This window comes from Thunnus maccoyii, chromosome 4 (genome assembly GCF_910596095.1).
Source record: "Thunnus maccoyii chromosome 4, fThuMac1.1, whole genome shotgun sequence".
Lineage (NCBI taxonomy): Eukaryota > Metazoa > Chordata > Actinopteri > Scombriformes > Scombridae > Thunnus > Thunnus maccoyii.
The window spans coordinates 14018265-14034202 of record NC_056536.1 but is presented as its reverse complement, the minus strand read 5'-3'; the positions used below and the strand labels follow the sequence as shown (position 1 = coordinate 14034202).

The window sequence follows — 15938 nt, the reverse complement described above, 5'->3', positions numbered from 1 at the left end:
CAGGTTTATATTATAATATGCAGTATATTATTGTATCAATATTATATAAGCATTAACATTTAAGTGGCATTTTAATATATAATGTATATATAGGCCTACAGTACAGTGCAAAAGTTTTAGGCACTAAAAGTAAAGTGAGGATGCTTTAAAAACTAATGTCACGAATAGCTTTTATTTATCAGTTAACCTTATACAAGGTTAACTAAACAGAAGAAACATAAATGAAATCAATATTTGATGTGACCACACTTTGCCTTTAAAACAGCAGCAGTTCTCAGTACACCTGCACAGTTTTTCAAGGTACTTGGCAGGTTGGTTGTTCCTGCATCTTGGAGAATTTGCCACAGTTCTTCTTTGGATTTAGGCTGTATCAGTTGCTTCTGCGTCTTCATGTAATCTCAGAATGACTCAATGATGTTGAGATCAGGGCTCTGTGGGGGCCAGACCATCTGTTGCAGGACTCCTTGTTCTTGTTGCTGAAGATAGTTCTTTATGACTGGCCGTATGTTTGGGGTCATTGTCATGCTGCAGAATAAATTTGGGACAGAGCACGAGCCTCCCTGATGATATTGCATCATGGATAAGAGTCTAAACATGTACAGTGCCTGAAACCTTTGCACAGTACTGTGGTGGTGTTGGGCATTTTCATCTAGAATAGAGCTGTAGCAATTTACATAATAGATTAAATGATTGACAAAAAAATCAATTGGTGACTATTTTTCTAAGCAATTAATCGCCATTTTTAAGCAAAAATGCAAAACATTTTCTGGTTCCATCTTCTCCAATATAAAGATTTGCTGTTTTTCTCTGTTTAATATCAGTGTAATATGATTATCTTTTGGGGTTTTGCTTATTGGTTAGACAAAACAAGACATCTGAAGAGGTCACCAAGGACAAAATGTGATGGACATTTTTCACTATCTTATAGATCAAATAATTAAGTAATTAATTGAGAAAAGTGGCAGACTAATTAAAACTTGCAGATTAATCCATAATGAAAATAATCATTAGTTGCAGCCTTAATCTATAACAAGTATTTTACAAACTGATAATGTGATTTGTATGAAAATTCATACACTAACTAAAGCTGAGTAGAAGTATAAAGTTGAAGCAAATGGAAATAACTGAGTAAAGTAAAGTACATGTGCCTCATAATTGTACTTACAGGAGGTACAGCAGTTGACTTAATGTGTGCTTCTGACTTACTTTCCACCACTGTAAAGAGCATACAGTTCACAGTGTGAAGAGTTTACTTTAATGTAGGCAGGCTACTGCTACTGTAACTTCAGAGTTTTAGCTCCTCCGTGCATTATTTTGCCTGTTTTATATAAGTATATTAACATTTATTGATAGTGGTAAGCAATTAAAATACGCCTATAAGTCACTCTTTTCCCTCACAAATGTAGCCTCTGATAATAAAATGACATGTTTTTATTTATCTCTGATTGAAACACTGGAAGAAAATGACCTTTTAATACTTTAATGAGTGGGAATAAACAAATATTCTCAAGCGTCTTCAGATATGAAAGGTCTTCTATAGGGTGAGTTCTCGTGCCAGTTTGAGGATAAGACGAGTAGGTTACTGTAAATGCACCTCCGATGTCCCATGTGCCACTACCGCCGCGCGCGCAGGCAACTACTGTACAGTCCTTATCCTTTTGCGCGAGCCCGGACGTGTCAGGCTCAACACGACGTCAGCCAGACCGTGGACACTTTCTGCCCCCTAAAAATTAATTCATACAGTGAAATGTAAAGACCCACGAAACGTAGACCTCCTTGTTTGAGGCAACCGCTGCGGGTTTGGTTCGTAGGAGACCGGCGGCGGTGCGAACAGGAGTGCCGGTGTGTCCTAAATGAACGTGCCGGGGATTGAAGTGGAGACAACGGAGGACTGGGCTGATGCTGGAGAAAAACCAGGGTACTGACAACAGCGGTGGCACTGGGAGTAGACACAGTGAACACAAGGGCTCGGGTTAGCCATATTAGAAAGAGAAAGAGTTTGGGGCCATTTGTACGAGAGCGACATCCGCACTTTGAAGAGACGAACTTCACTGTCGCCGTCGCCTCGATGCTGCGTGCTGCTGGGCTGAAGGAGTGAAGGAGATGCGCGGTGTAACATGGATATCCGAGAAGGGATAAACACCAACAAACACCGCAGGGGACGTAAACAGGTAAATAATTACAACTATTTGCTTTTCTCTAGTGTATAATGTTAAAAACCCTTATTTTCAATATTCCCCGCTTGTTTTCTGTCTGTGCAATCATCAGGCTGTTCTCACTTCTTACTTCCACTTCTGGCCTCGAAGAAAATTATAGTAGCTAAAATAGTGTCAAACTTAATATTTTAGACATTCACCGCAAGATATAAGCATATAGGTTGTCCTGTTCTGTGTTTTTTTTTAGACTATGCATGCCCATTTTTATTTCTATCACAGGCAATGGTAGGCAGCGCACAGTTATTACAACGTGCAGCGTGTAATTGTAGCCTACATGTCAAGGCATATATTTGTCTCCATGCATTTTATGGCCGTGCATTAATTCAGAAGAACGAACTGGTTTGAAATCCTAGTGTCCCAATTCATAGTTGAGTTATACAATTTCCATATAAGCCATTAGAGATAATAAAATTATCTGTGTCCTTTAATTGCCACGGCTATCACACCATGCATGTTTTCTATAAGAGCGGCACACATTCACTTATCAAATCCAGGCTCATTTAAAACCTCTGGCAGAAGTCATTTGTTGTCAGTGATCAACAGAGGGGATTGGGCTGAATCCGGGCTCATCATCTCTCGCTTGCTTTGATTGCACCGAGCTTCCAGCTTGATTGCCGTTCAGATTGTCTAAAGTCCTTAAGCGTGCCACTGCGTTGGAAATATTGATTCTCATGATATCAAGTGTCCATATGTTTGGGAAGGAGCTGCCTTGCACATGATGATTCTGCTATTAATTAAGGGGTGGCTGAGAATAGATTCTTTTGGCTTTTAACTCTTTCCTATGGCAACCTTTTTGACATTTTGTGTTATTTTGCCTCTCAGCAGGAAGTCTCAGTGTTGTAAGCACTGGGTTTAGTTTCATGTTGACATGGTGCCATCTGGATGTTCCCTAGGCATAACTGCTACTGCCACAAGCTAAGGTTTAATTCTCTACTCTAAACACTGCTTTGGAGTGTTACTCCTCTTACCTTTTTGTATCCAAGTGGTTGGAAATGTAGAGCTACTACACATCTCCTTGGGGAAGTGTGCTTATGGCTGGACACGTTTCTGATGATGTCACTGTCTCAGAGAGAGGAGGTGGGTGGAACATGAAGTTTATAGTAGTCATAGAGTGGAACCTGGTCTGCATGAGAAGTGGAGGAACAGCTCTGGTAAATGTTGATGCAAGGGAAAATTATGTGCATTTTGATATAAGTAGGGATGTTTTTTCTCCCCCAGCATTTTAGAGCACAACAGGTAAGCATAGATAGTAGGATGAGCTACAGTTTTTATGCTTCTGCTGTTCATCCTTTTCTTTATGTTCAAAAATAACAAAATGCTTTTGTTGTGCTGCAGAGCTAAGCTATATAATCTATATAATTTATTCAACTGAGTACAATTGTGACAGTGACAGATATAGTTCAGAGGAACCTACTGAAATGCACATGCATTAATAAAATTCTTCTTCTCTTCTACAAAATATGTAGGTTGAACAGCAGCAATACAAATCCATGTGGATCATATGCTTGCCTATTTTCTAGGTGGACTAAGTGTGAGTAAACTGAGAAATGGATGGGACGTTGCTTTTCTAGATCTTGACACTGTAACGAGGCACATGCAGCAAACAAGTTCCTCTTTGTTTGTCTTTCAACAACTGATGAAATTACATATTAAATACTAATCCTAACAGAGGAGGCAGTGCATTCACACTGGACAAAAAATGTTATTTCTGAAATTTAAAGCAGAATCTGCAAGTTGTAGTTTGATATACTGTACATCGTCTTGTATTACTTCTTGACTTTACACAGTGTGAAAGTTCATAAACTTGTTGTGTAGTAACTGCCAAGACAGTGCAGTAGGAACATATATGTGCTACATACTGTAGTTTGGCATTGGGCCACAGTTTACACTCATCTCTACGATACAGTTTGCCAGATTTTTGTGATTAGAGTGTTTCCAAAAATGCCTTAAGCCATCGTGCTTAACTGACAGTGAAGTTTTTTTGTTTATAAGATGATCTTCTATTCCTCAAAGTAACAACTGCTTGCCTTTTACCTCCATCATGGGCTTTAAAATTGCCTCCCATGATAACAGAAAGGTGTTCCACCAAAGATCTAAATCTGTGTATTTAAGGAACTATTAATTGGCAGGCTCTAAAATCCTAATGGGATCCTTAATTAGTGGCTTGGTAAAGGCAGGTGCGGTGGAATTGTCACCCACTTGTGCCTAAAAACGCATTCAGCCAGAGCTAGCATCAGTTATAAGACAAATACACAGTATGCTGGCTGCAGGTGCCTAATTAGAGTGATTAAAATCTAGGCCATCCCAGTTACATCTCGGCTATTAGCAATGAAATCAAAAGGTTACAACCATTTATCAATTCACTCACATCTATTACTTATTTTAGGGTATTTACAATGGGCGCATTGCTTGAGACTTAACCATTTAATCAATAATGCTATATAATATATATATATATATATATATATATATATAGTAGCAGGGAACGTGATATATATATATATATATATATATATAGGGATAAAGGGTGTTGAGAAACTTTCTAACTGAATTTTCATGCATTTTTATATAATGATGCGTAAATTATTATCATATACTAGGTCCATTATGCTAAAACTTGGAGCTTGGAGCATGCGTGTAAGCAGGAAGAACCTTTCAACGTACTCCGTTGTCTTTGTCACAGGGGAGATCGGGATGAGCGCTTTCGTGGAGCGCCCCCGGTGCGGTCTGGAGAAATGAAGAAGCTGGCACGTGTTATGTCATGCCTGCGGCTTGTGTGCTTAGATCAAAACACCATTAGTCTCTTTGTCTTGTGCCACTATTTGAGGTAGTATCTTGGCTAGGGAATACGCTGGCACTTCCTTGACTCCCGTAGTGTGCCATTTGTGAGGAAGAAGAAAAAAAATGCGTTGGCACACATAAAAGCTGCAGCTCAACAAAGTTTTGAGCATATTGGTTATATGTGCCTAGATTATAGAAGAGCAAGATTGGCAGGAGGAAGTAAAGGTTTTGTGGCTTCGTCATCTCTGTGTAGCTTGAAAATTACCCTGAGTTCAATGTTTACAATCAGTGTTAGCAGAAGCTTCAAAATAGCTTTGGAAGTACTGCCTTTCTTTTCATGTTAAAATTGTACAGGAGGCTACAAACATTTATGAGACCTACTTAACATAGAGCGAGGACAATGTCAGTTCAATAATGAAAAAGAAAACTGTTTCAGAACTTCAAAAAACAGCAGTATAGTCTTGGTCAATGTATAGATCGCTCCCACAGTAAAAAAAAAAAAAAAAAGAAAAATCTTAATTGCTGTCTTATTCCTGTGTGTACTTGGCTTAATGATTAAATATTTAGAGTAAAGAGGCTCATAACTGTAAAATACTATCATCTGATTAGGACTTGATATCATTATCGCTGCCACTCTTCCACGGAGCTGCTTGGTAAATCTTTGATTCATGTCTGCGGTGAATCAAAATATGCAGGATTAGGGAGAAATTTCACGTTCTCTGCTACTACTAGTCTCAACTCGAGCACCACCAGAAAATGAATTTTAAATGACTGGAGGCACTCAGAGCCGTGAGATGAGCCTCACATGCAGGAAAACACTGATCGAGCTGGTGTCTGCAGATCAAGTGAAGTCACAGCTCAGGTGATTAAAGATGCAGCATTGTATGCCATTTTTCCTGGTCTTGTCTCGTTTCTGCGGAGTGTGGGAGTCTGGTCTCATTCATGATTCAGAGCTCGGGGGGGGGGTTCGGGCGTGTGTGTGTGTATGTGTGTGTGTGTGGGGTGCTCATGCATTTTAGTGTGAATTTTATCTTCATCTGGACTCTTCAACCAAAGGGACCTGGAGTACCCTTCTATTAATACATTTTTGAGCCCTGAAAAATTGATAGCAGTGGAGAGATCGGTTGTAGTGGAGAGGGTCGAATCAACTGCCATCACTGTCAGCTTCTGTGGCTGACTGAACTACAATCTGTGGTTTATCAACTCCAGCTGGTGCTGTCAGAGAAGAAGAGGAAAAGAGGTGTCACTTTGACAACACTGAAATTTGGATGAGTGCTTTGTCTCCACAAATCCAAAGCTTCCCTCAAAGCAGCTGAATTTCCTCAAAAGTCAAATAAAATAAAGCACAGAGTTTTACATCCTAACTTCCTGCTGCCTGCTACATGCCATTGATTCCATGTGATTAGATGAAGTCCCTGTACTACCACGCCTGGGAATGGAATCTGACAGTTACTACAAGGAACTGATTGACTGATCATTAATTGATTAATTTACTCTGTAAAAAGGCAGAAACTAATGAAAAATGCAAATCACATTTTCCTTAAGGGCAGAGAAAAGCAGCAATCATCACATTTGAAAGGCTGGGACGAGCAAATGTGTGGTACTTTGGCTGATTCATTAATACATTTTACGATAAATTAATTATAAAATTTGTTGTTGATTAATTTTCAGCGTTCATATAATCTTCATATAACAGCGGACATCATGATTTTGGTATTATGTTAACATGACATTTGGGTATTTTGCAAATTTTTCCTTTAAACTAAATATTTATGGAAATTTTACCCAAAGATCATGAGAGTCAGAGATGACATCTCTGAGTTGCACCTGACATTTTGCAGATCTCTCATCTCATGACTTAGATCTAATGAAAATGTTTGCATCTCTCATCATCTATCATCACGGTTTGGCAAGCTTTTGGTAAACTAATGTCAAAGCTTTTGAATTTGGCAGATACTATTTATGTTTCCTTTAGAAACTGACAAGTTTGTTTAAGTACTTGAGCTGAAATGTCAGTTTCACAGCTTGGAAGATGAGACTCTTCACACGGGTAATGTTGTACTCTATACAGCATGCCCATCACAGGGTCGGCAGTGGTTGAATCATTACTGAAAAAGAAAGAAAATATGTAAACGTGTCATTTATTGCATGTTATTAGCCATTTACATCATCTGCATTTGTGGTAGGAAAGGCTGAATTCATTGTCGTCGTGTTACATTTAAATACAGTTGAGTTTGTACAAATTGGGTCAGGAAATGTTTAGGTCATGACTGTCGTTCCAGCCTTGATCATATTTCATTTTTCAACCATTGGCTTTTTCCACAGACATGAAAGAGGGTGGGACTTGAAAGGCAAAGTTTGAAAGCCTTTCCTATCATTAACTTGCATCTCATACGGCAAACAAATGAGAGAATCAATTTGGGATGAAAGTCAGTCATTGGCCTTGTCACTACCACTTAAGGTCACAGGCGTAATTCATTTGTGTTGAAGAAGAAGTCAAATACTGCCACGGACACTCCCCAAATCCCCTAGCCATCATCTTAGTGCTGAGCTTCTTTGGATCAAAAGGTTGTCTTTTATCCCCCTCCCACTAACCACCCTGTCTGATGTCTTGTGTCTCAGGGCTTGCTGAGGAATAGAGATCAAGAGATTGCTGGTAGAGGCTAACAGATACCTGCTTTTATGAATGGGACGTCTCAATAGTTCACACTTTTCTGGTTGTGTTTGCTCGTGGTGCTGTCAAGGCAGGATAAATTAATTTTAGATGACCATAGTGGCAAACATTTACATGGCTGACAAAACAGTTACTTGAATAGTTTTGGAAAACATGAAGCAATATTTGCAAGTGTAATGTTAATTTGACAGTTCAATCTGCAGCCTGAGGTGACGTATTTACTTAGGAAGTCAAAATCAAACTTGATGATTTGTTAAATTTAGTGTACGTTTAAGTGATAGATGTTAGCCAGACATGTTAATATCATGGTGTAAGTGTGAAGTTGGAATTTAAAGTTTTATTGAATTTCTAGGCTCCTCTTTTCTCTTTTAAACACGTTGTATGAAATAATTTATTCAGTGCATCTCCCACAATTATTCCCTCAAAGGAGGAGCACTCCAAAAATATCCAGGAGCACAAAAAGGGATTTGAAGTCTCTCTGTTTTATTATTAAAAGCCAACATTTACTCATGACATTTGCATCCTAATAACTGCAAGATAAGTTGGAACTAAGATGACACTCTAAACCCAATCTCCATAATGAGATTTATGGAGGGAAAGTGTTGCCTTTAATGGTTTAGTACACTCAGAAGGGAGAGTAGTGTAGGCGAATGTGTCAGGAACACAGTTGATATATTCGCATAAGCATCAGTATGCTCTGTCATGCCTTTCAGTGGTGCAAAGATAAGAGGTGTGCAGATAACTGAGTAACTATAAAAGTGTAATCTTTCAGTTGTCTCTGCTTTTTTGGCACTTGCTTTTTGATAGACTACACTGTACGCTCTTATTAATTTTTTTCCTCTCATTTATTTCAGTAGGCTGATGGTGTGTAATCAGAGAAAAATGTGCCATCAGTCAGTTAAATGTACCAAGGAGAGTCAGTTTGAGCAAAGACAATGGCTAATTTCCTCTCTTCATCCTTTCTCACTCCATAACCAGCCCATCACATGCAAACATTTATGCGCTGATTTATCAGAAATGATCATAGCTATCAACATGTTTGAGTATTTAGACAAATAAATACATCACTGTTTATCTGTGACAGGAGGAATACGTCTCATTATCAGTTCACACTTTTTAGGGGACTTTATTTGAGTCTAAGCAGGGATAAATTACGGTTTAGTCCTTGAGAAAATCAATTGTGTGAGTCTCCCGGGGGACCAGAAATGGTTTTGCGCTGGGTACAGTCAGCTCTTTATGTCAGAAATACATAATCCCTCCAGCTCAAAAGAATTCGAGGAGCCAGGACAGTGCTTTATTACATGTGTCTGACAACCAGCTTGCTTTTTGTTTTGTCTCAGCAGGTTTCAGTACAAGCAAGAAATCCCTTTATGTTTTTTTCTTGCAGACATGATCCCTATTATGCAGTGTTAAGCACACTTAAGCAAACTCTGCAGCACAAGTGTTTTGTAAGTGCTTTGCTTGAACAAATCATTTCTGTGTTTGCAAGAGACAGAGCGGTTTCTTGATTATACTAACAGATATACACTATATCCAGACTACCATTGTCTGCATTTCAAAACAGAGATGATTTTAAATATCACCTTAAAATTGAGTGTTTTCAAAGATTAAATGTATTAGCAAAAGACTTTGATTTTTAGGACGTGACTGATATTTTTTCCTCTCATGTTGTACATCATAAAAGTAATTGCCTGGCAAACATGGACAATTATTGTCCGTGTGAAATAACAGCATCAGATGAGACCAGTGACCAGAATGTCTAATGGCTTTTCCCCCTCCTTCCCTTTCATTTGACAGAAGAACGGTGAAAGTGCTGAAAAGGACAAAGCCAGGATTCTACACACCTGTGATTGGATGTGAGCTTGTATTGACCTGAGACCATTAAAATGGAGTTGCTATGGAAACTTATACTGCTACTGTCATTGGTGGAGTGCCTGGCAGGTAAGCCTCCCAAACATGCACTTTTTTTTAATGTTGTTAGCATACTGGAAAAGAATTGTTATTTATAGATTTTTTTGTGATGAATACTTGGCATACAGAACAGATGGCACTTGAAAGTAAAAAGGAAAACTAAAAGGTTTTATGGCAAAGAGTGCCCAAAGCTTTCTATCAATTCTAGAAATTGTAAGAGAAGTTCACGCCGTTCCTTTTCATTGGTGGCTCAAGGCAGCAAATCAACATTTCTTTATTTGTGCATAGTAGCTATCCCTTTTTTACTAGCATTGAATCCAGTTGGAAAAGAATAAGCAAGGTTTCTATCTCTGAAAGACAGTCTCTATCTAGCAGTTGAATGTGCAGTCATTCATTTTAAAGAGCACCTCAATTGTTACTCTAATTGAGATTGCACTGGTAGTAGTACAGAAATCTTGTCATTGATCTTGCCTTTAATGAGAGACCTAATTTTCTTCCCTTACAAAATGTTCAGGGTCAAATGCTAGTTCTCTTCAGAATGTCAGAGTCTGAAGCTGAGAAGAAGATGAATAAGGGCTTTGTCGCATGAGCGCAGTATCTTGAGGAATGAGTAATCTTTCATGTTGCCTTGTTCCAAATCAGCAGCCCCTCCTCACAGCTGGGACCTAAAATAATTAGTGTTCATGCGTGTGTGTGTGCACTCATAACTGTGTCTGTCACTGTGTGTTTGTGCATGCGCACCTCTTTTCAAAAGCACAACAGTACGTCAGCACCTAATTTGCCTACATGGCAATTAGCACCACTTATCACTAAATCCAATACACATCAGTGGATGTCTAATGAGGCTTTCCTCAGGGAACTGTGACTCACTACGGGATTAGGATCTACACCACAAGTCTGGATCACATATTATGTCCTACTTAACCATTCTGTTAAATACACAGACGAATGAATGTCTTCAACATCAGCGGAAATCCTGCCACAAACCTGACAGAGTTTTGATCTCAGACAAACAGGCTGAGGACAAGCTTCAAGGAGACAATTCAAGTCTGCAGTCTGTGCTGCATACATGATCCCAGCTGCAAAATTTACTCTTGCAATCATGAGGTGCAGAAACTGAGTTTCAGAGTTATCTATTCAAAGCAAATTAGTGTTTAACAAAGGAACACAGGGCAAATCGTTTCTGAAAAGCATTGTGTTGCAAAGCCCTTGCCTCACTCTTGAGGCTCACACTCACAGTTGGTAACACAGAGTAACCAAGCATTAATATTCAGTATGGGGCTACATTACATATGCTCTGCTTGCAAGACAAGTATGGCGCAATATAACGATAGACCTCCAGAGTCTCTGTGTTCTGAGAAAGACATGATGAGCATTTTAGTATGCAGAAGCACAATACTGGGAAGAGAAAGCATAGTGTGAGGGTGTTTGATAGGTGCTTCTTGGTAGGTTGGGAGTGGGTTTTTTTTGTGGGAGAGCGGAGGGACCAAGGGGAAATCATTCCCATAGCAAGTTCATCGGGAGTTAACCAGCCCTCCCCCCCCATTCCTCCCCGAGGGTCTGAGCGGCCTGAGGCAAGGGTGTGCGCTGTACGTGTGTTTGTTTTGAATGAGTGAGTGAGTGAGAGAGAGAGAGCAAGGGAGTAGAGAGGAGGCTTTTGAGGGAGGGTTGGATGTGGTTTGCCCCACACAGATACAGATAACCTTTGTACAGCAAGTCACTTCCAGCATTGCATCAACAGTCTCCATATGACCGAAGTGATTTTGTACACAGTCATAGCCAAGTTGCATGCTCACAATGGTGCATTATGTAAAATTACTTTTAGAAAGTAAATCATTATTTGGGGAGAACTTCAATTCTATTAACACACTACAATATTCAAAATACATTAATATATATCAAAGAAGGAAAATAAAACTTGCTGCGCGCTTTTTGCCAAGAATATAAATCACTTGATGCAAAGTATTGAGTCTAAAAATTTTTACTAGAAGCTCAGATGAATTTACAAACATCTGCTTAAAAATAATTGGCAGGAGAGAAATCATAGAAACATCTGTAGTTGGTATTGAAGGGCTACAATTTAGCAGCACTGTAAACCAAAATGTAAACATATCCAGTAAGATTGTGTCAGGGCTCTAACCAACAATCAAGTGTTTTGTGCTCTCAGAATAATTCAGAGTTAACATTGGAAAAATCTTTCATGGTTTGTTCAGTGGTTTTGTACAGTTTCAAAGAAGTAATGCATTTTTGGCACCTGGTCTTGATGTTTCATTTGATGATCAATCTCCAGGAATTGTTGAAAGTGGAGCGATATGAATAGATGATTAGTGTTCAGAAATCACTCATATTAGACTATATTTATAGGCCAATCAGAACTAAATATTCAACAAAGCTGTAATGAGTTTTCATTATGCTTATCTGAAGTGGTTTGGCACAGCAGTCGTGCTACGATTAATCTTTGCTGTGTAAGAAAATCAAAATTTCCATATGTCACCCTTGTTGTGCTGCTGGAAACCTGTAAGCCTTAATGTGACAGTTCAGAACACAGCAGCTCACTCTAAATAAATAAATACAAGACGTTACAATTTTAGCACCACCACTGTTCATTTAAAGCAGCTTCATGTCTTAGTGATATGCCAGTGAAAATGAAGAGCTGCTTCTGGCCAGCAATATAATCTCCTAGAACTACTTTTACTTTGCTCTCTGCTCTGTACCCCCATGTGTGCATCCCAGAGATGACTGGAGTTTCAAATATAGACTTACCTCATTGATTCATCAGAACATGGCAAAGCCTTTTAGGAATCCTTAAGCAAGGATTTTATTGCATCTTTGAAGTTCTGTATATGTGAAGATGTGGAATATTCCCCATTGAATCTTCCTCCCGTAGCTGGTTGTATTTTCGCTTCACCCAGGAATGAAATATCATCCATTTTAAATGTGTTTTCATACACAGTGTACCTTTAATTATAGATCCATAATAATTAATCTGCACTGTGTATTATTTCTTGTAAATACGTCACTATCAATGAAACAGGAACACATTTTTGTGACAGGATACATCCAATAGCCTGAAGCACAGCTGTGAGCTGCTTTTATTGGCATGTGTCAGTTTTACTCCTGTTTTCTCCTGATGCTGAAATTTACAGTCAGTAATTTTTAATTACATTAATATGAACATTTTGCCTGTATTATCTTACATAGTGCCAAAGACATGACAGTAATTATTCTCTATATAGAGTATATTTATCAGAAAGAATTATACATTTATTATCATCGTCACATATATATTAGTTTAGTCAGAGGGTGTAAAGTGTGTGTATGATGGATTTGTTTCACAACCTATTAACAGTATTCTTGGGTTTATGTTACATTTTGTAAGAAATATTTACAAAGTAAATAAATCCACTCTGTATGGTACGCTGTGTTGTCAAGAAAAATGAAAACCACTGATTGCCAAATCAGGCATTATGTAAGTTACTGTGGTCGGGAACATTACTGTACAGGTTTAAACCATGATGAATGCTTCCATTAGTGTAGACCATGGTAGCTGGTAAGTGACAAATAACCTTCTCACCAATCTTGGAAAGGAAAAGGTAGGGATATTACTACAATTAGATGACAAATGGCAGTCTCAGAAGCAATATGTTCCTGGGTTTATGTAGACATTCAATAGAAAGAACAACAACAACAAAAAATTGCTTTAATTTGCCATTCACACATGTGGAGTTGGACCTAATCAATTCTGTGTTTCCCTTGTGAACATTGGATACCCTCAATACAAGGGGTGTTATTGAATTTCAGATGCACTAGCTTTGATTAACTAGAGAATGGTGTGACGTGGTTGGATAATGGTTGGAAATGTGTTGGCCACATTCCTCTCGGACTATGTGGATGAAAATGTAATCAACTTAATTAATGAGAGTCTGCAGTACAGTACACCCAAGCTGATAGTCATAGCAGGAAAGTATGGCCTGGAACATTTTGTATTAGACTGACTCTTTGGCTTTTTCTTTTTATGTGTCTCTAATATTTCTCCTCACTACATCAATAGTACTGGAGTCACAAGAATGTGGCCATCTCTTTCAACTATTTTTACTTTTGTATTTTTCTGGTAAAGTGTTATAATATTAATTGTTTAAATATTTAAAGTTCAATGTTTCTGTTTTTCAAGGACCTTGAAAAATAGGTCCCACAAATATTTCAAGTATCAAGACAAAATGTGATCGAACCTTTCTCAAATCAACCCAAACCTTCTCTCTGCTCTGGAGTAACATTTGCTGCCCCTGAATGAGAGACCTTAAAGGTGTACCTTATCGGGCTGGACAGAGGGGAAAGATGCTTTAAAAGGCAAGATTGGCTTTTTTTATTTGATGCATAAAACCCTGAGCTGAAACGAATGGATTTGGGACCTCACAAACGACCGATACCTCCCCCACAGCCGTCTCCCCATGTGCCTGTTTATTCATGCTGAGGTAAGCTGGAGGAATTCATTTGCTGTCAGCTAGTATTGAATTTGAGATTAGTTTTTATTTCAGCCTCCAAAACAGCTCCCTCTGCCTTCCACTTGTGCTACGATGCTGAGTCTTGTGTTGTCTGAGGAGTCTCAGTAAAACGGCTGCACATATTACCATCTGGCAGCAGGTGACAGATATGAGTGGAGGCGGCCTATTTTTTTCATAAAGACCCTTTCATAATGACCTCCATCTCTGTCCTGTGGCATTGTGCAGTCAACTTCCTGTTAGGATTCTGGATCAGTGCACTTCTCTGATAGAGCACTTTTTCATCATTTTGCTTTCTGTGTTCAGGGGTGCTCAGTGCTGGACCTGCTATCAGATTCTGACATTCTGGTTTTAACAGGATTTCTTGACTCCCTCTTAGATCTTTAACCGGCTAACAATATGTCACCTAGAGTCTTCGTGTTGATTTTAAATTTTAAACTTTCATTTCTTGGCTTGATGTATTTCCATTATGCAGCCATGATGTGGTCAAGCCAACAACTATGCCACCAAAATGAAATCTTCCTGGGAAAAAAAAATCCTTTCATGTTCTTGGCTGGTGGATTCCAGGCTGAGCTGACTGGTGTAGTGTGTAACACCTCAATGTTTGATTACCAGAAAGCAAGGCTTAAAATTATTCCGCTTTTCCCTACCACCTCTTACTTATTCATTCCCGTTAGGGCAACGAAAGACTTTCAGAGAGTTTGCATCAGTTTGAACTGACGCCCTAGGCACAGCCCCCGGAGCTCAATCCCCTCTCATTATTCTGACACTTATTCACCATTATAATAACAGTTGCCATGGTGCTGCCAAAGATCAGGTCAGTTCAGCGCTGCCATGACTGAGCGTACGGGCTTCCAAATATCTTTGTTGATTAATTTCCCATTAATTGAATATTGAGTTACGTTTGCGTACGGCAGTCCACTCAGGGATTGAGTGCAATACACACCAAGGTTATGCAAATAAAGTCTGACAAACATGGTTCAGTGTGTTGAGGGTGTTTGCTTGTGGTTGCAGGAGGGGTAATGCAAGATGTTCTTTTGAGCGTACACAGTTGTTTGTGCTTTAAGTGTAGCAACAGCAGGGCACAAGTGATAAGTGAGAGGTCCAACGCATTAAATAAGCACCATGAATCACTCACTGCGCTCAAAAACAATTTTTTTCCCACACATTCTTAATCAGGAGGTCATAAAATTAAGTTAAGCATGAAGCAGAGCAGTGCATTTTCTTTTTCCAGTTTCCACGCATTCATTTAGTCATACAAAACTGCTGTATTTAACAACCCTAAAAAATGAAGCAGCTTTTAAGAAAAACAGTGGTTACTTCAATAGTTCAATATAATAATTTTTTTTTTTTTACATAAAGCTGTTGTCGCTGTAATTGCCAGACTTGGAAGTGAAATTTCATTAAAATTGTGCCAAATATACATACAAAACAACGTTACTCCTTCAAATGTGAATGAATACTGTTAAAAGCTTAACTATATTGTTGATTAAATCTCTTTGGGTTTTGTAGCATCATCAAGTTTTGACATTATTTTCTGTGATAAACTGTAGCATGCATAATCAATTAATGGCATACTTTTTAACAGTAATATACAGTTGCTAAATTGTAGAGCAAGCAAGATTACATATAGGTTAAAGTAATCTTATTTAGGTAAGGTTATTTAGGTTGGAGAACTTATAACATCAAATAACACATGTTGGAACAAACACAAAGATGCTGTTCTGTTTGTGGAAAATTAAAAAATAAATTTAATTCTGACTGGTACTGTATATACCACCGAATTATTGTTAATTTAATGCTTTGTCTTTGAGTTCTGACTTTCTATTGCTTTGACTCAAAGTATTAATTAATAAC

The 15938-nt window shown here is 38.5% G+C and overlaps 1 protein-coding gene across 3 annotated transcripts in view; it reads left to right on the top strand.

Annotated features, from left to right (window-relative positions):
* The first annotated feature begins 1682 nt into the window (after positions 1 to 1682).
* The window catches only part of cntn3a.1 (contactin 3a, tandem duplicate 1), a 77386-nt gene continuing 63130 nt past the window's right edge, over positions 1683 to 15938 (top strand). For all 3 annotated transcript variants that reach the window (XR_006095969.1, XM_042410149.1, XM_042410148.1), the window contains exons 1-2: positions 1683 to 2171; positions 9469 to 9612. Coding sequence is in view for 2 of the 3 variants with exons in the window: in XM_042410149.1 (XP_042266083.1) it covers positions 9558 to 9612 (55 nt within the window). In the remaining variant the exon portion in view is untranslated. The remainder of the gene's footprint in view (positions 2172 to 9468; positions 9613 to 15938) is intronic.